Source organism: Lissotriton vulgaris, chromosome 11, assembly GCF_964263255.1.
Source record: "Lissotriton vulgaris chromosome 11, aLisVul1.2, whole genome shotgun sequence".
NCBI classification, from domain to species: domain Eukaryota; kingdom Metazoa; phylum Chordata; class Amphibia; order Caudata; family Salamandridae; genus Lissotriton; species Lissotriton vulgaris.
The window spans coordinates 583116870-583142908 of NC_141699.1; the positions used below are offsets into that span (position 1 = coordinate 583116870).

Here is a 26039-nt window from a genome sequence, read left to right on the forward strand (position 1 = left end):
CATACATATGTTTGCATAGGTGCACAATCACAAGCTTATCCTACTCCGTACCTAATCCACACAAGTTAAGTATTTACTACCATGACAGACATAATTAGCTGCATACAAATATATTTTTCCAATTCACAACAGTTCTAACCTTTTACCTCAAAGTAGCATTATCTTAGAGTGTCGGCTAGGGGCTGAACCCTTAAATGAAGCAGTCCCCCGCCCCCCAGTGCTTTGAGACCCTCACGGGTGAGTAGCTACGCTTTACCAACCCTTGATTGATTGATACTGCACTTGGTTTGAGTTGCCTTACCGGCAAAGTGGGTCAGTTCGGCATAAGTTGCGCAGTTCTAGGCAGTTGGGCTTGTCCTTGTCCTCATAGGAGCAGCCAGGCACAATGGTCTGTCGGCGCCGCTCAGCACAGGCCGGGTCTTTGCAGGAGCAAAAGAGCAGCCTGTAGGTGTACTCACTAGGCACCCGGTCGAAGAACTGTCTCAGGGCCTTATGGCACTTGCGGCGATTGCAGCTGGCGCTCATTGTCTTGCTGCAGGTTGAGATATAGACAGAGCGCAGTTTCTTGCAGTTGTCATTAAGGTTGCAGGCTTTGGCAGCATCCAAGCAGTGGTTACTTTTGGAGGAGGTGGGCTCCATGCCTGTGGAGACATAAGAAAGTAAATGGGTCAGTGGTCCATTAAGGCGAATAAAAGGGAGAAAAAAGCAGGTGGGCGAGTTGTAGATGGGGGTCTTTCAAAGGTTGACATCTTAATCTACACCTCACACCTGGATAAAGGGGAAAAATGATGACCAATCCGAGATAGTGTTCTGTTTTATTGAAAATGTAGATTAAATCAAAGCTGCAGAGTGCCTCTTAAAGCATTTTGTAAAGGACAGTGGATGTTTCATACAAAAGAAAGTAAATCCAATTGCTACAATTCAAAACAGAAATAAAAACATCACTAAATAAAATGAATAGCAATGAGGAGAACAGCCCGATGCAGTTGTTGATAGGAACCGAACAGCTTTTGGATATTCAGAGAATAGTGCTTGCTTCCTGGTGGTCGCCCATCTAGGTGGCAGCAGATTTAAACATATGAAAAATAAAAATTATAATAAACAAATGTTATTATCATTTTACATTTCTTCTTACTTCCTGCAGGCTGCCAGTGAGCCGTGTTATAGGACAGGATGGGGTCATGCAATCTATGTGCAACAGTGGGGAGGAGGGATGATAGGTGCTTCTAAGTGCGCATGACGGTTTGGCCGTCCATCTTAGGCTGGCCAAACCGTCAGGCACACTTGCCATTTCTCCACCCGGCTGTACAACACAGGTGCCCAGTCACTGTCTGAGTGGCAAACCAGGCCGCTCAGACCAATCACAGCGCTGTTCACATGGTGGGAATACTATTCCCAGCATGAGAACAGCATCAGGATTGGCATTTTGGAGCCTGCGCAGTGTGCCCCAGCCCTGGAGTCGAGGATCAGGAGAGGAGCAATAAAAAGTAATTTTTCTCTTTTTATGTATTTTGTTGTCTGTGCTTATCATTGTATTCCTCACTCTACTCCCCCCCCCCCCCCCCCCCCCCCCCAACTGCCGCACCTCTTCGGATCCTGAGCAGCCGCCGCCACGCTAGCGTACCAGGTTATACTGTTATACCAAGAGCCAGAAGAGAGAGAGAGGGGCAGAGAGAGGCAGAGAGAGGTATAGTAATAAATGAAGGATTACATTCAGGCTGATACTGATGCAGAGTGAAAACTTGTTTTTTTAGCTACATCCCATTCAACAAAACACATCAACCTTGCTGCTTTATTTCCATCAATTCACTTCCGGGCTTGCTTTTTGCTGTAACAGAACTAGGGGTGGACAAAAGACCAAACTTTTTTTCAAGTTTACTTTCATGAAAATATGTACAATTTTGTATACCTACAAAACACGTACTTGACTGGTATCTTATATGCAAGTTCAATGTGAGGCCATACCATCTCAATAAAGTTTAACATTTGATACAGGAGTCTGGTTCGAGAAGAACATATCTCTCGGATATGAATTTAATGTGCCCGCAAGATATTGTTTGGTAAAACCAGTCCCCTGTGGGTGAAAGTTACTCACAATTTATCACCACCAAAATAACAACTAAGTTTGTGAGATCTTGCGTATAAAATTCATTTGGCCAGGCCTAACCAGAAAACGATAAATGGGGTCTAGCTGCAAGGAGCATTGTGACAACCAGAATGTGTGGCAAAGTCCCACATGCAAATGGATAACTCTCACAAAAGACACAATTCACATCAATTATATTTGTGGATAGACTTTTTGGTTTCTATCGGAAGCAAAACTGAAGGAGCAACTGGTAAACAGCTCAATAAGATAAGCACCACTAATGCAAAACCTTGCCACTCGGTCAAACGTTTTTTACTATATGAACCTCCAACACAGTAGCATATTTGGTGTGAGGTGTGATTCTTTTCCTTTAGCCAGGCTGTGTCTTTGGGAGCTATTTGTTACATGATATGTGGCGCAATCGTAAGTTGGTCTATGTAAGCACTGACTATGATTGAAGACCCCAATCACGTAATGCGTTTGTTTGAAAACTGTTTTATAGGTATCTGACTGTCACATACTACTTGTGTAAGGACTTAAAAGATAGGAATGCAATCAGAGTGTACTCCCAGGCCAGCTAGATTGAACCAGTGGTGAACAATTGAAAACACTGTGAGGATAGTGGTGTATCACATGGTATGGTTGTGTAATCTTACAGTGTAGTGTAGTTCCTATATTCCCAATAGGCTCTGCGCATTGGAATAACATAAACGATAGTGTAGACATAGGATTGAGGTCGACTAGGTCTCTATTGAATATGTTAGACTTAATTATGAATGCCAGCTAGCTCAGAGGTCACTAGAAACTTTCTCGAGTGAACAGGAAGGTATTAACTTTCCTGAATAGACAAGAAGGGATTAGTTTCTGACAACCGCATAAACATGACAACTTTGCTCCCGCAGAATAAGGAGTATATCTCCAGAGTCGCGGAAACAATAGATAGCTATTTCACTTAGTCAATCGTGCATGCTTAGTTTCACCAGAAGTGCAGAGAAATAGAGACACGGGCGTTTTCAATAAAAGTGGTTATTTATTGAGCAGTCTACTTTCTCATGCAAGAGAAGTGAATTGCTACAATTGCAATACTTGTCATAAAGTAAAGTGCGTACAGTAAAATGAGTATTATGAAATACTACTGTATAAGAATGTATATGGTTTCTAAGCCATAAGATACTTAAAATGGATAAAATACATACAACGATAAAATAATGACTAAACGTACTCAACTGGTGTTTCTAAGATACGCCTACCCCAGTGTACCTAACCTAAGCCTAGTACAGGGAAGGAGTAGATGAGTTATAGTTTTTGCCAAGAATCTGAATCAAGAATTCTCTGTGGGTCTTATCAGCTCCGTACCTTGGTTAAAGAATGAAGGAGGTCTTGTATCTCTTTCTCAGGACTCGATCTCCCACCAACCCGCAAGGGTGACCGGAAAACACTGGAGCTGGATTTCTAGGTAGGAGAAAAGACAGCGTCTCTCTCAGTGTGTCAATGGGAGGGTCGGCTTCCTTCGGCACTCGCATCAGCAGGGCGTCGGGCAAGTAGATAGCCGATCTGCTCCAAACCACTGTGTGTTGCTTAAGGCAGATGCTGGTATATTTATACCTGGAAGGTGCCAAGTTTGACGTAAGGTTGGACATAAGACGTCACTAAGAACTCGCAGTTCTTTCAGGACTCCAGGAGTTCTAGGACAAATCAATACAGAAGCAGCGGGAATTCCCGGACTGCTGGAGGCTTGGTTTGTTTAAGAACGCGTTGTGCTTTATAGGAGTCAATGGGAGTAGCCTTGCCGTATTTGGACTGCATTGGCTATGTCTTAATATGGGTAGGATTCTCTATGCCTATATAAGGGTATTATTTGAATAACCACATAAGGGCATGAAATTGGGAATATTTACTAGAGTCCTAGAATCATCTACAACAACTGTGTAATACACTCACAAAGCCGTCTTGGGTCTAGTCAGGTTTGTTTGAGACTTTGAGCAACAAGGATTAAAAATAGGAATTAGTGTAAAGTATTTAGAAGCACCAAACAACAAAATAAGAAGGGCACACAACACAAAAGAAACCCAACACAAAAGGAACCCAACACCAATTTTTAAAAGTTGATTCTACTTTTAGGAATTTTTCAACACCAAGAAGAGCAGAATCCACTGGAGGGTTCCGCAGATATACATTTGTAAGTAAAATGTAAAATTCGGCTTTGTAGTTCAAAGCACAAACAAGCAATGGTAACCATGAAGTTTGTAAAATGTTGAAAATTTTGAAAGAGTTGTGTTTGACCACTCAAGCCTGAACTGGGCTACCGGTTCCAACAGGTTGAAGCTATCTGGTCATCAAAGCAGTCTCAAGTTCAGTTCCACACTGTACCTCAAGACAGTCACAGGCTTTAATGGAGTGTTCCTGATCAGGGCCAGACTGGGTACCAAAACTGGCCCTGGCAAACTGCTCGGCCGGCCCCCCTGGAGGGGAGAGGGAAGAGGGGAAGTACAGCCCAGCTGTTTGTTAGGGCTGGTTTCGGACGATTTTGTTGCAGGGGGCCGAAATGGCTGGCCCCAGGTAACAAAAATGCCCTCCAGGGGCCCAAAACCGGCCCCTACCATGGTGGCCCTGCCGGGAAATGCCTGGTGCCTGCTACAGCCAGTCCGGCCCTGTTCCTGATACTGGGGATTCAGGAAGCCGAGAATGCTGAAAGATACTCTGGGTGCTATGCGGCTCACGGGGGCCTTCCTGGCGTTATTTCTCAGTCCACAGGTAAGGTGGTTCGACTTTAGTCCCAGGGGTCAGAGTCCCTTGAAGTCTTCTTTGAGCCAGTAAGCCCAGCTGTGGCTGGGTTATGATCTCCAGTCTCTACAGTCCACCGATATTCTTTGGTGCGGTCTAGTGTCCTTCTTTGGTGACCAGTCCACACTATAATGACTCTCCCGGGTCCATCAGACACAGGTGCAACTTTTGAGTCTTCTTGGCTGCACTTCGGCAGTCAGCAGAAATTTCTTGCAAGTGGCTACTAACAGTCCAAAATGGCACAATTCACCATGTATGGCTCTGGTGCTGGAACAGGGGGTCAGCCAACTGACTCTTGCAGTCACTACTTTGGCCTGCACTCAGGAACAACTTTTCCAATTCAACATACATTTTGGAAGGGGTTAGATCACTGGCACCGAGGTCTGGTTAACAGGCCTCGGAGCACTCTCAGAATCAAAAAACTAGTAGCCAGTAGTCCAAATGAGGCAAAAAGTGAGACGGAGCAGCCTGCAAAAAACCTGTTTTCTCGCGCAAATGCTTCCAACAGACATTTGCACTGACTAACTGATACAAAATGTAATTAATGTAATGTTTGCACTGATGATTAGGGCAAATGTTCTTTTTTAATGTTCTTTTTTAAATGAATTTCATTGCATTTATGATTCACCTGTGATGATCCTTGGTGAGGGAGGGGGCTTCAAAAGCAATCTCAGCCAACATTAGATTTACTTGAGCCACAAATGGGAGTTTCCACCTACCCTTTCTGAGTGTCCAGCAAGGTTAGAAGAGGAAGAGGAGCTGTATGGATCCCAATCCAGGTGACGAAAAGAGGGCCAAGGTGGGACTCCCCCTTTTTCTGGGCACTGGGGCCACTCCAGACCTTTGCACACAACCAGGGAGAGAGCCGAGGAGTGATAGCCCATCACACCAACTCACAACATTACTTCATTGCATCACTATTTTATTTCCCACACTGTAGGGCACCAGTCCGTCTTAGGGTTGGTGTGTCAACTACCTTTTTAGACTTGTGGAGTGAAGACTTCACATTTAGACAAGCTTATGAGACCAGGCGACCTAGAATCTCATTGTGGGGATCAGAGGTCAACAGGACAAGTAATAAGTGGAAGAAATATGTATGATTTTCATTGTGTATTATATGTTTTATGAAGTCCAGCTATCTGGATGAAGTGGATATCAACCCTGTATGCATGTCACTTTGATAAATTATCTCCTGCTAGCTGACGACCCTATGGTGGGTCCCCATGGAATCAGGGACATGGTTTGTTCCATAATAAACACCTGGATATGACTTGGACCCAATAGTCCAAGTCATACCAATTGCTCAGTGTCCCTGTTTCTTCCCGGCACAATCAGGGACAGTGTACCCTATTACAGATAATGCACTGCCCGCAGGGTAGACACAAACTTGTGGCTGTCACAGTGCAGTGATATTGTAACAACCCAGTTAACTGCCCACTTATACCACAGCTTTCTTGTGATAAGAATTCAGCTCACAGCAAATTTACTGCTTTGTTGGAGGTCCAGATAGTAAAAAGAAAAGTGGCAAGGTTTTTCATTAGTGGCTCTTGTCTTATGGAACAGTTTACCAGTTGCTCCCTCAGATTTGCTTCTGATAGAAACTCAAAAGATTTCCCCCCCAAATATAGTTGATCGGAGTTGTGTTTTTTGTTAGAGACATCCATTTCCATGAGGGAGTTTGCTTTGTAATATGAAATCGGGGTTCAAAAGTTATCATTGTGTGTTTCTTAATGTTTAACTGTTTATTGTTTTTTTAGAGGTATAGTCAAGTTATAAATCGCTATGCTTCTTCCTGAGCAGCGCAGAGATTTCCCTTCCTTGACTAATAATTACTTACAAGTGGAAATAAAAATGGCGCTACAGAGTAATGAAAATACATAATTCTCTCTATCATGCAGAATTCTACCGAAAGTCACCTTTTACTCATGAAAACACACTGAGGTCCATATTTATCAAAAATTCACGCAACGCAGCTAGCCATCTTGCTTGCCGAGCTGCGTGAAAGGGCAGAAATGCTCTACATTTGCCATTATACGACACATTTGTGTCCTTTCCTAGTGCTGGTGTACTTTTCACTGCCTAGCGCCAATGCCGGTACCCTTGGGTAATGTTGCAAGGGTGCCTGCTTTGCAGAAAGGGTTGTTTTTGTGCAGGAAGGGAACCTTCCTGCACAAAAACAATAGTTTGAGGCAATTTCCTCTTTCTAAGTGTGCTGCACAATGCAGAACACCTAGAACGGAGGAAACAACGAGGAGAAATAAAAGGTATTTCTCCTCATTGCGCTTCTGGTGGGGAGGAGTACAATTTGGACACATTCCCAGGTCTACCAGTGTCGGGAAATCTGGGAATGTGTCAGAATCCATGGGTGGATGAGTGGGAACACCCACGCTCCATCAATGGCACGCCTTCCTGCCGCAGAGTAACACAAGGCAGCGGCTTGCGTTACTCTAGATTTATCAAGCCATGCAGGGCCATGCAAGGGGGACTAGCGCGGCTTGATGAATCTCATTTAGGATTTGCGTCGCCCCTGCACCCCGTTGCGTGGCGCCAGGGTGACGCAAAACCTTGATAAATATGAGCCTGAATGTGATTTGTCTTTGATGATGGAGTGAGTTAGTTAATGGAAACTACTGGTGTCATATCTCAGTGATTGGCAAAGAGGTTCATGAAGTATAATGTATATACTATATTGAATGTAAGATAGTTTAAATGAAGCAAGGATATTCTTTTCTATAACAATTGGATACCGATTTTTATATTTTGATTCTGTCATTCTTGCGTCACAGTGACACAGCAGTATGGGTGGGGAAATGGGGAATAACCAGCCACGGCCCGTGGAGGGAGTTCCGGTGGGGCAGGAAGGCGGGGCAGGGTAGGGACAAGGTGGGGGTGCTAAAAACCGGAATATGGATAATTGGAGGTAAGTAAACAATTTAATTAATAAAACGAATTTAGTAGCGCGTACTGCATCGCATTTTGCGATGTAGGGCATGCTACGAAATTCGTTTCATTTATTACATTGTTTACTTACCTCCAATTATCCATATTCCGGTTTTTAGCACCATCCCACCCTGCCCCTCCCCCGCCCCGCCTTCCTGCCCCACCGTAACTCCCTCCACGGGCCGCGGCTGGGAATAACAAATGGCTGTGCCATAGTGCTCGTTGTTCTGTCATAGACCCCTCTCCAGTGCAAATAGGGGGAGCATGACTGTAGTGGAGCGTGCTTCTACCATCTTCCACGTCCCTCAAATCTGCATTTATATATTTGTTGGCATGCAGACAGTTTTAGGCTTCGTATATATACTCGTAATGTATTGGAACTGTGTGTTAACTTAGCAACATGACCCACATTAGGGTGCTTTAGAAGCACTTAAAAGTACGGCTTATAACCCCTAATAATGACTTGTACTTTTTATTTCCTCCAAGTTCTGTTTTTCTTTCACAGTTCTGCCCCTATGTAATGTGCAATTATTTGTGTTTCCCATACTGTGCCCCAGTGGTTGCTGCAGATCTTTTCACCGCTTGAGCAAAATTAATGTAGGCATGCAAAAGTCAGAGAAGGGATAGGGCTGCCTGAATTGTGGCACGCCGCTGCAATACAAATCAGGGCCACAGGATTCTTGATATTGCTTCACAGAAACCTATTAAAATATTTTAATTGGTTAGTAGTAAAAGAAAAGTTAGGTGACATTTTATTAATGCATTAGCTACTTGAAAGACCTGTTCCTTTTACACAAAGCTTGATGCTGTGTTTAATCAATTTCTAAGTGGTTCTAAATATTGCAGAGGTAGTCTGAAGTTCAGGGAGCAACATTGGCTTGCCCAGGATCACACAATATGGTCAAGTGTAGAAATCAGGGTTAGAATGCTGGTTTTCGGGCTCCACAACCAGTGGTTTAAACATTGGACCAGACCGCAATAAATGAATCTTCAAATTCAGCCCGTAAGTAGTAAAACAACTATAACATGTGCCTGTCATTTTAATAATTTGATTATTAACTGACATATCATCGAGGAATCCTTTAACAATTTACATCTCATCACCTATGAAGGATGCATGCTCACAGAGCCGTGATTTAAAAAAAAAACAACTTGGGGGGGTGGTCATTATTATCAAAAAACTTGAAATATGTTTTAAAAAATGCACGACATATTTCAACAATGTGCAAGAGATTATGAATAGGCCTGCATGATATTGCAACATTTGTTACTATTCTATGAAAATGGCACAACATTATGTACAATTTTGTGAAATAAACATGTTGCTATTTTTTGCGAGAACATTGAAGACGCTGGCATTCATTGCATTCACAGGTCATGCAAGATGCCAGCAAGAGGACACTTTTGAGTCCAAAATGTCTCTCATGAGTCAATGCCTAATCCTGTGATCAAACAGGTCTGTTGGCGAAGAAAATTATGCAAATTTTCACATTCCTAGGTCTAGCCCAGAATATACTAAAGTATACAACTACTGTCCTATAGTAAATAATTAGCAGATATATGGAAGATACTTCATGCCAGACATAATAAAGCAAGACACCTTTTCAATACACAAAATAAGAATTATATGTCTTAGTTTTTCAAGAAAATAATAAAAGCATAATATTATGGATTTATTAAATGATTTTTCTGAATTTCAAGACTGTAAGGTAAAGGATAAACACCAAGATGGACATGTGTCTAAGAATCAAAATTGCATATAAAATAATACCAATGGTTAAAAAAATCATGGCATAGAAAGTTAATTTTTGGGGTTTGGGAATATTCGAGAACCTTTGCCTACGGTAACTTTGTCGAGCTTTATTAAATCGTTACCATCTTTATGGACTTTCAAAAGAATGAAAAAGTTGAAAGAATTGAAAAACTCTGATTGAATTCGATTATTGTAGAAGAAAAACCGAACAGAAGTACATTTTAACAAAATTGTTTTCTCATAAAAAAATTTTTTATTAAAAAAGTTTTTTTCCTCAACAAAAATATTTTTGCTGAAAACTCTTCCATAACTTTATTTTGTAGCAATATGTCCCCCCATATCAAATTGTATGAAATGCAGAAACTGTGCAACCTTGTGAAGTGTAAAAGTTTTTTATGCTGCCCTATATAGGTAGCATATAATTTCTTTAACCTCTAATCTTTTTTGAGGACATCTCATTTTACAGCTAACCAAGAAGATGCTGAAGCAGAGGAACCCACTGATTTACAGGGAATTTGTGGTCTTAAAGTTAAACAAAGGATCGCTTGGTATTCATGACTAAGCTTAGACAATTTTAATTTCTGCCAGTGCAATTTGTGTAATTACAGGAATTTTGCATTACTCTTCTTATGCGAAATTCCCAAAATTCCGTCATGACACCACTTTGCATAAATACCCTACCACGTGTGGTAAAATAATAGCACAGGAGTGCAGGAGCAACCATATCATGCCTGGTTGTTGTTCACGGCAGTTGTGTTTTTTGTGTTATATTTTAACAGAATATATCCCAGTGTTAAAACTTGACGCGAGGACGTGATTCACAGTAAAATGTGGCACTAAATGATGGATTCCCATTTCATATAATAACACATAATTTGCATAATGCTGCAAAAAGCAAATTATGCAAGATTAGCATATCCCTATTCATAAAGAAAAAGTATGGATCATAGAAAGTAAATCATGATAAATGACTGATGCCAAATTATCCCGTTGCAATGAAGGTTTATACGTCAATGCAAATTATCTCCTAAACAATGCTTGCAATACTGATTTCATTACCTTCACAAACACCTACCACATACTATTCTTCGAAAACATCTTAAGAGACAAGAAAATATTTTTAATTCCTAAATGTTGTTTCACATAATTGCACAGAAAAAACACTCAAGAAACAAGTAGATCAGATGCTTTATGCACACAGGTCTTGCCATGATTCTTGTTTTAATGCTAAAAAAAATAAGGTATCCCATCAAACGTATTACAAATGTATTATATCCAATGGCACTTGTAATATGGCAGAGTTTGTGACAGAGTAACCATCAGCCACACTCTGAATCAGGCTCAAAGTTTTTATTTCCACATAGAACAAATTTGTGGCAATTGCTTGTCAGTCACAGATGAACCACTGAACAACCATCAGATCATTTGGTCAAGCGCTAGCAAAGTATCATGTTTTTTAGGGAATTAAGTGGGTGTATTTGAGTCCCAGTTGGTGCTTCCTTTGAGATTGTACAGCTGACATTTACTAGAAAAGATGCTCGCTATATATACTTCATGGAACACAAAAAGCTCCCTTTGTGTGTTGAGAATAACTTGCCTTCGACATCTCTGCCTTGCATTCATCTCCCAGATGCCTCTCCTTTCGAATTAATGGCAAAGGCTTTCCCAACTGCCTGCCAAGTTACTATGTTAACATTGATTGCAGTCATAGTAACAACATGTCCAAGTCTTGCAGAAAGATCAATTGTGGTTCTGAGTTGATATGAATGCACAGGAAAGATTTGCTGAACCAGCTAGCTGAGTCTTACTGAGGACTAGCATTTCAATGCAAACCAATGCTACAGACAGACAAATGTAGCAAGGATAATGGAAACATACATGTGAACAATTTGTGCAAGTCAGCGAGACTACCATGAATAAATAGGTAGACTAAAACTGCTGAAATATTAATCGAACTTTATTGATAATATGAGCAAAAAAGTTACAATAACAGTGCAGACTTTGATTCACTTATTCCATTCAGCAGCTATTAGGGATGTTGAGCCTTTTATAGACGGACCCTTTTGTATGAAAATCCCCAAAACATTTTATTTTACTGAAATTGGTCAACTGACAACAGGTTTTCCTACACCGTTGCACATGTGGCAGGCCTAACCAAGATGGTGGGCAAAGCCGTCTCATCTGATATTCAAAGAAGGCAATGTAAGACCTGAATTCTCTCTTTCAAGGTTTCCACATCTATTCCATGAACTAATGGGATCACTATCCAGAGTTGATTGGGTCAACATCCTGCCCTATTTATTGTCCAGTTGCACTTGGCAATGTAAAGGCAAAACATTATTAAGTATTAATAGGGTCAAGGAAAAATACTGACTTCTATCATGGCAGGTTGGAATTATAAGAACATTGCCATAGAAACATTTGTAAGGAAAATTGGCACTAACATGTGAAAAATCTGATTTTTCCACTTTCTAACATCTGGTACTTGGACATCTGCTGCGTGGTGAGACTCCCTAGCCGGGGTTGACACTCTATAAGCACTGCATACGTTGAAATATATGACCTGAAACCATTAATACCCACCTTTTAATTTAAGACCAGCTGCCTTTAGACAGCTAATGGAGGGGTCTCTGTGCAGTTTGCTGGGGACATGTGCTGAGTGTACATACACACTGTAAATGTTGCATGTTTTGATTATGGGGAGTGTGGTGTGGTTGTTCTTCATACATGCAGGAATCCATTGTGAATCCCATGTGTGTGGATGGTAGACATGATGGCAGATGAACAGTGTATATTTGTTAAAATTAAATGCACTAGTACGCCCTAACTCAACAAACATATTTATTTTTCCAAATATCTTTTTATTATTTTTTGCCTTCATAACGAACACCATGTCATCACAATGGTAACAACCATTGCGTGGAGGATATTCACAATAAAACTGTTTATATAGGCATCATTGATTGTACATAGGAACAATGAGACAAATAAAAATGAACATAACATCACATTTCAGTGCACCATTATAATAACATCGACAATGCTTCATACTCATATTGATCGACCATCATGGGCAGAGGATATATTAGGACCCACATCTGCATTCGGAAGGGGGTTTTGAGTATCTTCCAACAGATCAAAACCATAGTAACTCACCCAATTGAACATACAAATGTGTGTCCACAGCTGATGATTGAGTAAACCATGTCAGTTTACTTCAAAGTGTTTATGTTTTAAATGCTTTTGCTCCCACCTTGGAGTTGTATATTAAACGGTTTCTGCTACTGTGCAGGCGCCTGTGCTACCTATGTTGGTACCCTTAAAAAATAGTGCAAGACACCTTATAGAAGCTACAAGACGGTACAATAATGTCCTATTACTTACCGGTAATCTTCATTACTCCTGGTCCCGTTGTCCTCGTCTTTTTCCTAAACATAGTGGAGATCACTATCTCTGCGACAGAAAAAAAGAACACGAGCATGCTGGGATACGTAGCCCAGTCCCTCCCGCTGGGAGTACATAAGCGGTACCAGCGCAGCATGCAGCCTGAAAATACCAAGCTAACAACTGGAAGGCCGGCCGCCTGGGAAGGAGGGATGAGTGTTAGGAATGGGATGAGGACAACAGGACCAGGAGTACTGAAGATTACAGGTAAGTAATAGAACATTACCCCCAGGTCCCTCCTGTCCTCGTCCCATTCCTAAACATAGTGAAGAATACCAAAGCAAACAACCCGGCCTTCCGGACACCCACCAACGCCAGGGGCACCAGACCGAGAAACAAAACGGCACCCAACCTAAGCAGAAGGGAGCCCACAAGAAAACGCAGGCAGGAGCACACAACTGGCCACGCCCTCAACCAAGCCGCCAGAGCTGAGACCCCAAAACAAGCAGGGGATGACCAAGAAAGGACCGCATACAAGCACAGGATCCCCCCAGGCAAGCCCTAAGGAGGCCCCGCACCCAGAGCCAAGCCCCAAGGGAACATCCAGAGGGGCAGAAATAAAGTCCCCCTCCCCCCAAACTACCAGGGGAAGGGAGCCCCGGAGAAGTGAAAGCACCCCAACAGAGCAACCCAGCCAGGAAGGGCAAACGACCAGGGAGAAAACCACCAAGGGAGAAGCCCACAGCCCACCAAGCATTCGCCCCACCAGGGACAAAACAGGCCAATCCGGCCCAATGCCTGTGAGCGCAAAAGAGAAGGCTGCACAGGGGGACATGGCCAAAGGCCCAGGAAGGAACCCAGCATGGGCAAGACAGAGAGCGAACACCCAGATCAGGGAAGAAGGCGGCCCACAGCCAGATCAACCCACAAACGACCACATCAAAAGGCGAGTGGAATGAAGACGAGACTGAAGAGGCACGCCAAAGCAAGAGAACAACGAACGCGACCAACCACAGGACCATTAAGGAAGAGAGGGGCCGAGGGTTCCAGGCAACGCCCCCCCCCCCCCGTGACCAACAGACGACAACGGCGGCAATAGGGAACCGGAGGCACAGAAATCCCACAGAAGGCCCAAGCCAAAAGACAGGAAAGACAAACCACCAACCCCAGCAGAGACACCGGACGGCCGCAGCCAAGGCTGTCACACAGGGAGAAGAAAACCTGGGGCACAGGAACCAGCCAGCAGCTAGGCCCGAGGCAACTAAAAGCAGGAGACACAGGGACACGAACCCAGGTACCCACCTAATCAAGGCCATGGAGAGCAATAAGTGCCAACCACAACAGACTCGACACACGGCCAGGGCACAGCCAAGAGAAAACAACCAAGGGCCGAACACAGAACCGGGGAAACAAATCCCAGAACCGGGAAGGAGGAACCGACACCAACCATGTAACATTTTCCATACACTGATTTACACACATATGATTCTTGCTCTCTGTATGTATGTATGTGTGATGTAAAGTGCTCCAACACCTTTACACTGGTATGAGTGGTGCAATAAAACAAATGAAATACATGTAAGAAAAGGGCTATGGAGAGATAAGATATGTTGGAGGGTCATAGTGAGGGAATCATTGAAGAGCCCCAACAAAGATTGTCGTATTCTGGTGCACTGTAAGGTCAACATTTACTATGCTTTAAAAGCTAATACATTTGAATATATAATGATAAATGTGTTGGAGTATGCAACATTTCCCCCAAATTGTCTTGGGGGAAGAACAAGAACAATGCAAAAAACGAAACCCTTCTGTTTTTTGTGCACTTTTCTCTGCACAATGGCTGGTGCTTGGGTCATGAGGACACAATTTTAGTCATGGCAATGGCTGGTTAGTGGTCCTGATGTGTCTCTTACACTGGGGTGTAACCTTTGAAAGGAAATGTGAAAACGTGTTTCTCACTAATAAAGGTCTGGTACAAATCTCAAATCATTTGAACTCATTTATTTATTTATTTTATTTATTATTACATTTATTAAGCGCACAGCTACCCGGAGGTTTCCCGGCGCTAGAGCAAACTGAACGGTGAAAGGAGGGAGGGACATTAGTTGTTAAAAAGCCATGTTTTTATTCCCTTACGGAATTTCAGAAAGCACGATTCTGTGCGCAAGGGTTGAGGAAGAGAATTCCATAAGGATGGGGCCAGCAGGGCAAACGAGCGGCCACCCATTTTGGCTCTGTTGATGCGTGGAATTTTGAATTTGTTATGCGACGAGGACCTGAGTGTACGGGGGGGAACATATTGCTGGACTAGAGCAGCAAGATAGCGCGGGGCTCTATCAGTCATGATTTTATGCATGTAGCAGAGTGCTTTAAAGTGCACTCTGCTTTCAATGCGCAACCAGTGCAGGTTACGCCTGTGATGAGTGACCGAGGATCTTGCGGGAAGGTGACAAATCAGACGAACTGCCATATTTTGAACCACTTGGTATTTTCTGGTTACCTCTTTGGCAGCACCTAAGAGCAGGATGTTCCCATAGTCCAGGCGTGAGATGACAAGGGCCTGGACAACGGTCCTCAAGGTGTCTGTGGGCAGCATCCAAGTGATCTTTCTCAGCCACCTGATGATGGTAGTGCAGGTGGCCGCAACTTTCACAACATGATGTTTGAAAGTAAGTTGGTTATCGAAGATCACACCGAGGTTGCGAGCAGACACTGATGGAATGGGTAGAGGACCCATCTCCGGAGGCCAGTGGTGTGGGCCCCAGAGAGAGGTGTCATTGGTGTCAGTTAAACATTTACCGAGAGAAGACAGTAGTTTTGGGGCAAGGCCTTGGGCCATGAAGACCTTACACGAAGAAGCATCATACACACTCAACTAATCATAAGGGTGAGGGGAAGGTAGCTTAGACATTAACCATCTTTCTGACATACAAAGTGACAGTCCAAGGTGCGTGTTATTGACAGCTCTGTGGACACACCTTTGCCAGCTTCAGATACCCATGTGAGGTGCAGTGGTTAATTTGCTAAATAATATAAACAAAAAAATGTATTCGGTGGCCCACAATTTGACTTAGGAACCCACAGACAGTGTTGCCGATTGATGATTACCATGGCCACCTAGTCTTGATTTCACCTCATGCCTCTTTCTTCCACTTCCGAGTACTCCCTGTCTCCTTACCTCTCTCTTGCAGGTTCTCTTTAATCCCTGTTTTTTCCCTTTGTCACTGTTTTCCTACCTTTCTCCTCCTACTTTCTCCCATTTATGCCTTTCTCTCTCTTGCTCTAGCTCAAAGTCTGACCTTGAAAATTATGTCCCAGTTCCAGAAATAAGTGCTGATGCTCACCACTAGCAAACACCGGCACAAATGAAGCACTGGCGTATATATAGTGCCATGGACCCTGGTGCAAGAAAGGCAAATGCCCCTCACCCACTGGCTGGAAGGTAAAATACCAGTCTAAATTGGGAGCATTGGGACCCCTGAAATCACAGAGCCTCGGTTGGCCTGCATCAGCAGCATAGTTGATAGCCTCTCTGCTGAAATGAAGCACAGTGTGTGAAACACACATCTACAGCTTCTGCAGTGCACTAGAGGAGAGCTTGAAGAACTGATGGGCTGATGGGTCCTTTATAACAGGGCTAATCATAATCCTAAGAATGTAAAGTGTTTATATGGCATCCACCACAGACTGAATTATCCATTCATTATTTATTGTAAATATTCACCTCAATGGTACTCTCTGGGAGGGGAGTGCAGGCATGCAACTGTCATCTCTGCAGGACAGCCGTGGCGCCGCAGAATGCGCCGCGTGACTCTGCATCAGCGTGAGCCGCAGGACAGCAGCATCTGGGCTCTGAATCCCAGCCATCAGCAGAACCAAACTGGGAGGGAGAGATGAAGGGGAGGGGGGAATCATATGCTGAACTTTTTGTCAAAATGATGAATTGCTCAAGAAGCTCAGGTGCTATTTTAAAGCCAAACTGGGTCACCTGACTGCGCAAGGTTTTTTTTCCTGCGGTGTTTGTTGGTATTGTGTCTGTGCCTGCTCCCACAGCCTCTCACCTTGGAGGTCTGCTTCTGTAGACCCACAGAAGGGATTGTTTGTCACCCTAACAATCCATAATGAATGTCAATTCTTTAGGGATTTAAAAAAAAATACTGTGCAGTGCAGCAACCAAAGTAGCTGTGCTAACTAGTGCAAGAGGAGAGAGCTGCACAGAGCTGTCTCTACAAAATAAAGCCTTCTGCAGCTCTTCCTCCCTGTGCTAGCACAAAAGTTAGCTGCATAGCGCCAAGCACAGACCTTTGCACTACAGTGCAAATGTGTGTGTGATGTTTGGCCTAGGTCATGTGCTGGAATTATATAGTTCCAGTACAGCACTCACTTGCAATATGTGAAATGCTAAGAGAATACAAATATGTCTCCAGTTCTGCACCTGATCTAGTAATAGGTGTTATTTTTTATACACAAAGTCCAGCCTCCCAGTTTTAGTGGATAGGACTTTGCATCAAAAACCATGCATGGTTGTGCTGTAATTGTCAACTATCACCCATGGAACACCTCTTTGACACAAAAAGCTCAAAACTGTATTTGGTCTAATAAAAGGCACTTTCCCTGAGCAAAAAAAGTTGCCAAAAGTACATTCTCTAACTAAGACTTTGCACCGGCTCACAGTCTTGCTAAATCTTATATGCGGTAGGGAACCTCAATTGTGCGTAATCAGTATACACTCCAGAAGAATTCTTATGTCGTAGCAGTCAAGAGCAGAGATGATTTGCAATTCTCAATAAAATGGTGACACATTGCACCCATGCTCATCCAGTCGTCAATGCTAATCCTAGCCCAACAACCTCACTCCCCACTTTAACATTCTCGCGCTATTTTCAAATCAAATCAAAATAGAACTTTTAAAGTGCACGGCCACTCTATAGAGTGTCCTAGCGCTAACGGATCATCGATCACTGATCTCTCATGTGGAACATGAGGTAAAAAGCACAATTAAACAGCCAAGTTTTTATCCTGCATTTGAAAGTTCCTGTATCCTTAGTGGCACTCGGCAAGGGCATTCCAGCCCAAAGTGTCCAATTCTGAGAAGGAGGTACCTCCCCAGTTCATCCTCTTAGCCATGGTACCACCAACGACAGTGCGTCCGTGGAGCGTAAAGTTCTAGGCGGATGGTAATGTGAGAGTCTTTTGGTTAGATAGCTGGGACTTAGGCCATTGAAGGCTCTATGAGCCATCACCAGTCCCTTAAACTTCACTCTCTTCCAAATAGGCAGCCAATGCAGTTCCTTCAGATGTGAATATTTTGAGTTGATTCTCAGAATGTTTGGCAGGAGCCGGGCTGCAACATTCTGCACCAACTGGAGTTTCTCGAGTTGGTACGGAGGGAGGCCCCAGTATAAGGCATTTGCATAGTCCAACCAAGAAGTTATAAGGGCATCGACTACTATCTTCTGAAATGGAAATGGAAGCAGGAATAGAAATTTCCTCAGGAATCAGAGAAGATCGAAACAGGTCCCAATTACACTCTACACCTGTAATTTGAAGGGCAGTTTGTTATCAAACTTCACTTTGAGATTCCAAACCTCTCTGACAGGAATAGGCGGGCAAGTAGCAGAGCTAGGCCAGAATTCAGGAATGGGGAGGGGATCCAAAGACAAGCACTTCAGTTTTACTTGTGTTGCACTGGAGATTACATCAGCGCATCCACTTGAACACTACTGAAATCCACGCTTCAAATCTATTCTGGGCAGTAGAGATGTTCCCATCCCAGTTTAGTAGAATCTGCATGTCGTCAGCGTAAGAGATGACCTGCACTCCGAAGGATTCCACCAGGGCTGCCAGGGGCGGCATATAAACATTAAACAATGTAGGACTCAAGGCAGAACCCTGGGTGACACCGAACTTAAGAGGTTTGAATGTTGGCATAACAGATTGGCATCTGCTCGACAGGAAGGCGCCCAGTCAGGCCAGCGTGGTCCCAACCATCCCGATGTGCCACAAGCATTGCATCAGTATATGAGGGAAACCATATCAAACACCGCAAAAAGATCCAGTTGTGGAAAAAGCTAATTATTAAATAAAATGCAATTTCAGAAACATGGGGTCTTGCAAAGCAATTGCTAAAAGTAAGTCATAAGCTGAAAGTTGTGAGCACAACAAGGGTTGGGGTTACCCTTAAAGTTTCTAGAAAGAAATAACATAAGGCACACCCATGGCCAGAGATTGTGCATTGATTCATTAGTGTTTTAAAACCTTGGCATTAGGGCTCTTGCTAAGAATACGGTAAAGCAGTTTGCGAAGAGAGGATCCTATTTATATGTGGATTAAGGCTAGCATGAGGCTTATTGTTAGAGTTTGGATTTACTGTGTATTATATTGTGGGTTCTGGTTAAGCTTGGCATAACCATTAGGTTTGGTAGAAAGAGGTGACAAGTTTATAAATAGGATTTGTATAGGCTTTAGTTCATGGAAATATATATATATATATATATATATATATATATATATATATATATATATATATATATATATATATATATATATATATATATATATATATATATATATATATATATATATATATATATATATATATATATATATATATTCCAGGAACATTGTTGTATCCCTCGCTGTAGTCAGGATAAAAAACGAACCGGACCCAGTCAGGTAATTTTGCCAAGTATTTATTTGTGCATTTCTCTCTCCGCCATGACGCGTTTCGGGCCTTGAGCCCTTGATCACACGACGTAGTTAGCCAATCACCAGATTTGTAAAGTGCATTGTCGGATCATTGGACCACCGGGCCTGAGGACACAGAAAACATACTGCTGCCTATTTTCAGTGTCGTCCGCTACGAGGGTTAGCACACCAATTAATTATTTACACAAACAATGTTGTTTAAAAAACTGTTGCCCCTCATAAAATCTCACCACCAATCCCAACCCCCACATAAAACCACATCTTTTATGGTATTTCAACTGGGTTTCATCTGTATACTGCAACACAATATGTGCAAATATCCGCAAATATATAAATATCATTAAAAACAATAAATATTCATATATATCTAAAATGTGAGATACTTATTTCATATTGTATATTCAATTCATTATTTGTGCAAATCTGCTTCTATGTGCAAACTTCGCATTGAGATAAGTGCATGCGTGTTCAAAGGATGTGGGGTTGTGGGTGGTAGTTTCAATATATATATATATATATATATCTTCTGAACAAACTACAATTCTTGGGTCATATTATGGATATGAGGCACTGATCCACTCTGCTTAAGTCTGTGCACCGGGCACAGAGTGTAACAACCAATGAGCTGCTCCCCGTGCAACGTAAGCCTGCAAAGGTAACAGCACATTAGTGAAAGATGGCCCATCTTTTTGAAGGAGCTCTTCGGCTTTTCAGTGAGCAGACAGCAACATGGTCTGCATGTGAAAGGGGCAGCAGAAATCCCCCTGCAGGCGAGTATAGTGCCACACCTGCCAGCAGAGGGTGGCCTGGGGACGCATAGTACCCACTTTTAAAGGGCATTCATGGGAGGGCACTCACTGCGCACTACCTCGAATCAGATGACATATTCCTCAATGCAGTCTTCAATCATGACTGCCTCGTTGTTGGTTATCCCCAGGGTGAAGACCGTAAAGTGGGGTAAAAGAAGTTTCTTCCATTTGGCCCCTAAACTTTGGAATACTCTGCCTTTTAACCTGAGATCCCCAAACTATAACAACTGTTTAGAAAGGCGCTTAAAACGTTGTTGTTCGCCCCCAGTTCCTAATTTCATTCTACCCCCTCTGTTTCAGGATGTGAAAGCTCCAGCGCTAAGACGCCTTGGCATACACGCGCTTTACAAACCCCCTATTTCACTTCATTTCAATGTGGTGCACAGTCATTGCACCAGAGCTCCTTTACCTCTGCACCCACTTCTGTGAAACTGCACTAGTGCAGAGTAGAAGGGTTTCCTCATTTGCATGGAGATAAGCCCCATGCAAATGAGGGAACCCCCCACTTTATACCATACCAGCGCACTTGTAACACAGCCGCATTTTGTTTCACAGAAGAATCTACACATCCATCTGTGCCCCTTTCTGTAATACCATAATATCCTGGAGGCACAGAAGGCAAGTGCCTATGCCCATTGCATCCTTGGGTACTTTATGAAAAGAGGTCCTTCCAGAAAGTGCCTGGGCATGAACTAGTCACATGCTAGCAGCACTTGATTTGCAAAATAATTAAATAAATACGTGTAATGGTCAAAGTTTTTCTTAGGAGCCCAATGCCATTTCTGGGAAATACCGGACTGGCCGAATATTGCAGCTATCTGGTGTTGCTTCTATCTCATCCCTCTTTCCTCTATTACCCTACACTTTCTGTCACTCTTGCAAGATACTTCTCATCCTGCTTTCTCCTTGGGGCAGTGTTTTCCAATCTTTCACTTGTCAGTGTTTTCCCACCTTTACCTTTCCCTTCCTTTCTCCCTTTTCTCCTTCTCCGTCTCCTGCTCTCCAACAAAGTTAGATGATGAAAAATAAGCCAAGATCCCCAAAAATGAGTGCCTTCCTGCCCTTACAGTGGCCTTGGGCTTTCTGTAAACCTTTTCCCATAGGCCAGCCAGCCTCTGTTGCATTCAGTGCACTCCTATGGAGCTCGATGGGAGTTGTTCTCTCCTTGTTGGAGATACTTAATGAAACAAAGAAAAGCAAAGTAGCAATCGACCAGCAGCCTCCCCTACTCAATCTCGTGTAATCCCTGTCTCATGCAGCTCAGAGGCAGGCCTGCCCCCCCCCCCACCCCCACCTCCGGAAGGGATCTTCTGTCCCTCATCCAATATTTATACAAACCGCTTCCTTGTGTGAGGGAAAGAGACTGATATGGATCATTTCTGCACACACAGGCATTTCTAATGAGCCACATGCCTGGCCTGCAGCTCTTTCTGCTTTTCCCATACTGAGACCCACTCCCACAGCTCTGTCAGAGTACCTCGAAAACAGCCAGCAGCACTTACCGCTATGGTCGGCTGTTACACACATGCAGCCCAGCTCCACCAATGCACATTATGGCACCTGGACACTCATTTCTGACACTCAGTGCTGTTACACGGCTGGTGCCCTCACTCAGCTCCATCGATGCACCTCATAACTAACCTGCAGCACTCACTGCTGGTGGGTGCTGACACACACAGAACTCCACCAATGCACCACAAGACCAAACCGAGCAATCATCGCCCTCAGGGCGCTGATACACACACACACACAGACCTACTGGTGCACCTCAGGACTTACCTTCAGCAATATTTATTTCAGACCTGACACTCACACATAGCTTTCTCAATGCTCCTCAGAACTGACCTGTAGCACACATTGCTGTTCCAATGCTGTTCCACATATACAGCTCCCCCACTGCACCTCACAACTCATTCAAAGCACTCACTTTGATGGTCAAACAATGGGGCATATTTACAAGGGCATTGAGCCACCGGAGAGTCACTTTTTCCAGTTCTCCAGTGGTGCTATGCCCTGCTCCTTATCTACAAGGCGGTGTTAAGCCACTTTGCGTGACTTAACGTCGCCTTGTAAATATGGAACTCCTCGCTGTAGGTTTTTGCGCAAAGGGGTGTGCAATGGGTGTTGCTGTGGCCATACCCATGCAACACCCATTGCTTTTTGACGCTGCCCCAGCTTTACAAGGATCTGGATATCTGAGGCGGCATCAACAACTAACACCTTTATAAAGGAGGCCATCAGAGTAGCGCAACAAGGAGAAATACGGTTATTTCTCCAATTTTTTTGCTCTTTTTATGTATGCTGCAGAATGCAGCACACACAGAAGGAGTGACATGCAATTATTGATTATTTTTGTGCAGGAGGGTGTCCCTTCCTGCATAAACACAATCATCCTTGCACTGCAGGCATGCCTGCGCTGGTGCTAGGCAGTTTTTTTATCACCGGCAAATGGGAAAACACAGGAGTGCATTTTATTCTTGTCTATATGGCACATCCCTGCATTTTTTAAATGACGCGGCACTGCCATATTGCTTGCAGATCCGTGTTGTACCATTTAGTTGTAAATATGCCCCAATTTTTTACCAATGCACCCCACTCATCCCCTGTAGAACTGGGACTTCCTACCTTGCAGAACCCTGAGATTCTGCACAGATCTGCTAAAGTACCACAGCTCTCAACTGTGGTAGAGTGCTCCCAACAAAGCTCTCCCAGTATCAATCAATCAACCATCTTTATTTGATCATATTAAAAGGATCATAAAAGCACATATAAATAATTCACAGTAACAAAAATCGAAATTCTAACTTTAAGAATACAAATATTTCATCACAATTTCAGAATAAAGATGAAAATACATAAAAATGTTAAGCTCTCCCAGTACACTTCTATTCTCCTCAGACCTGCTCTGTAGACCATCCTGCTCATCTACTAATACCCGCTGCCGATGCTGCAATGAACCTCAAGGCCAACCTCAATGCACCTCAGTCCTAAACTGCAGCACATCCTTGTGCTCCTTATTGAAATTCATACATAGCTCTAGCAATTTTTTCCAACTGACATTTTCTATATTAGGACCATAAACAACTGTTACGGTTCAAGTACAGTAAACCATATACAGCCTTACAAAGACCCATGTACAGCTCCAACAATGCACCTCATTTCTCACTTACACCTTTGGGACCCAAACACACTGTTGCAAAAAGCGCCTAGTCGGTGCACCCTGTTATTCTGTAACTGCAACTCACAAAAGACACACACATGTTTGTCTGACTCTCAACAGGTCATGTGAGTCCCTCAACATCTGCCATTCTCTTCCTCATGGTCATGGATAAACAATCTTCTCTACCACTTAAATACAGAAGACAATTGTCTCCAATCATGCCTTATCTATAATATGTTATGTCACATGTTTTTACATAGGACAAAGAGTGCAGTATCCTTGGCCTCTGGCTCCTTTAAGAATTTGGGGTGACTTATGCATGAGGGGTTTCACATCTACAAGATCTCCTAGCATGGGGAGTCAGAGGAAGGTAAAGGGGAATAATTTGTCCTCTCAGTACCAAGGGAAGTCTGGGTGTTATGCAGTGGTGGCTCGCACAGGTAACGCTGCGGAGTGGCCGGGTGGGGGCGGGGCTGGTTGGGGGGGTATTGGAGTGTGACATACGGCGGGAAAGTGGAAAATAAATAAATATATAAATAAATAAACGTAAGTAAGTGCTTTTATTTAATGATTTCTTTACTCTCCACTTTCCCTTTGTATGTCACACTCCACTACCTCACACCCAGCCCCGCACCGCCGCCCCACAGCGTTACCTGTGCGAGCCGCGACTGGTGTTATGGTGTTCAGTGGAGGGTTTTCCTATGGATGTGTTCCATAGGGGATTTGGGAGTTATGCCCTATGACTATAAGTTGTGTGTCTGTCAAATATGTCACAGGTTATAAGCGTGGGTGTTGCCTTGTAGCCTTGTACTTGTCGCCCCTATGTGATACCAGTGGATTTATGTAAAAAGGATAGCTGCGAGCTTCCGAATCGTTGTGTGTTGATTGTGTATTTTAGGATTGCTGGTATCCAAGACCATTTGATTTTACTAATTCCTTTCTTTTACAGACTCTCTATGAAGCCACATCCCTGGTACTTTCAATAAGGCTGTGCACTTCTGTATTAGTATTTTCCAGGGATGACGATTCATGACTAATTTTTGTACTCCATTTACTTTTTGATCCCCCTTTTGTATGCAGCACCTCACTTCATCTCGTGCTCTACATCTTTCCTTTGCTTTGATGATGTCCTGCTAACAGCAGGAGCTCCTCTGCAATCGCAGAGGAGCGTCGCTCCACTGGCTCAGAGCAAGCAGCTGAAAAATAAAAGTATATATATATATATATATATATATATATATACATATATATATATATATATATATATATATATATATATATATATATATATATATGTGTGTATATATATATATATATGTATATGTATATATATATATATATATTTTTTTTTTAGCTGCTGGCTAAGCACTGCAGGGAGGTGTGGGCCGGGCCATGGGAGGAGGAAGGAGTGGAGTGCACCTATAGGTGCGCATGTCAGTTGGGGGGCCATCTTAGGACTGGCACACAGACATGCGCAGTTATGTTTCTCCAACCCAGCTGTATTCCAGAGGGGGGGGGGAGAAATGGCACAGACTCCCTGTCCCTGAGTGAGTGTTCAACCGGCCCTCTCAGTCCCATCCCCGCACTGCTCTCATGCAGCATGAGAGTAGAGCAGGCATGAGAGCAGCACAGGGATTGGATGGGGAGTCTCTGATGTTGTCCCGGGGACTGCAAGGAGCAGGAAGCAGAGGACCACTGAGGCGCGAGGCAGCCGGCAGCATCAGATATGTTTAAAAAAAATTATTAATCCCCCCGCTGCTGCCGCACCACTTTTTATTGCCAGTAGACACGACCGCCTGCTAAATTGTGAAAGGTTGTAACGCTGTCAACAGAACACTCTTGGCTCCCTGTACATACTGAGAAGTGAGAACCTACTTTGCTTTATTTACTGATGCTGCTTCTGGAGAAATACAAAGTGTATATTTCGACTGATGTTTGGTTTGGCCACATTGTGTTTACTGACTTGTTGCCTACAGTGATACAATTTCATAGGAATTGTTTGATTAATGATGTTTATACTAAAATGATACTTATTTGGACATTGTTGCAACTTCATGCTTTTTCACTTAGTCACTGTTTTCGTATGATGAGCTTCCTTTTCCTTTTTTCCTTCTCTGAGTTTCACACTCTTGTTCAAAAGCTCATGATAAAACATAAGTCATGGTCCCCAGAAATGCACGCTGGAGCCACCACTTGCCCCCACCAATACTAATTCAGGACTGAGATAAGGGCCTCAGCAAAAAAATCCATAGGGCCTGAGCACATTTGTTTGAATGGTAGGGTCAGGTTTTGACATGTTCAGACCAAGATTACCAATCTAGGCTCCTCATCATGAAGAGACGCGACCCCAGCCCCTAGTCAATGGAGTGCTAGGCTACTGTAGTAAAATGGGGAACAGACCAGTAGAACCGCCTG

General features: G+C 43.3%; 1 protein-coding gene across 1 annotated transcript in view; it reads right to left on the reverse strand.

The window, feature by feature from the left end:
* Window positions 1-297: 297 nt before the first annotated feature.
* GFRA2 (GDNF family receptor alpha 2) overlaps window positions 298-26039 on the reverse strand; it is a 223938-nt gene continuing 198196 nt past the window's right edge. Inside the window, exon 4 of the mRNA XM_086943661.1 lies at window positions 298-641. Within this exon, the coding sequence (XP_086799787.1) occupies window positions 298-641 (344 nt within the window). The remainder of the gene's footprint in view (window positions 642-26039) is intronic.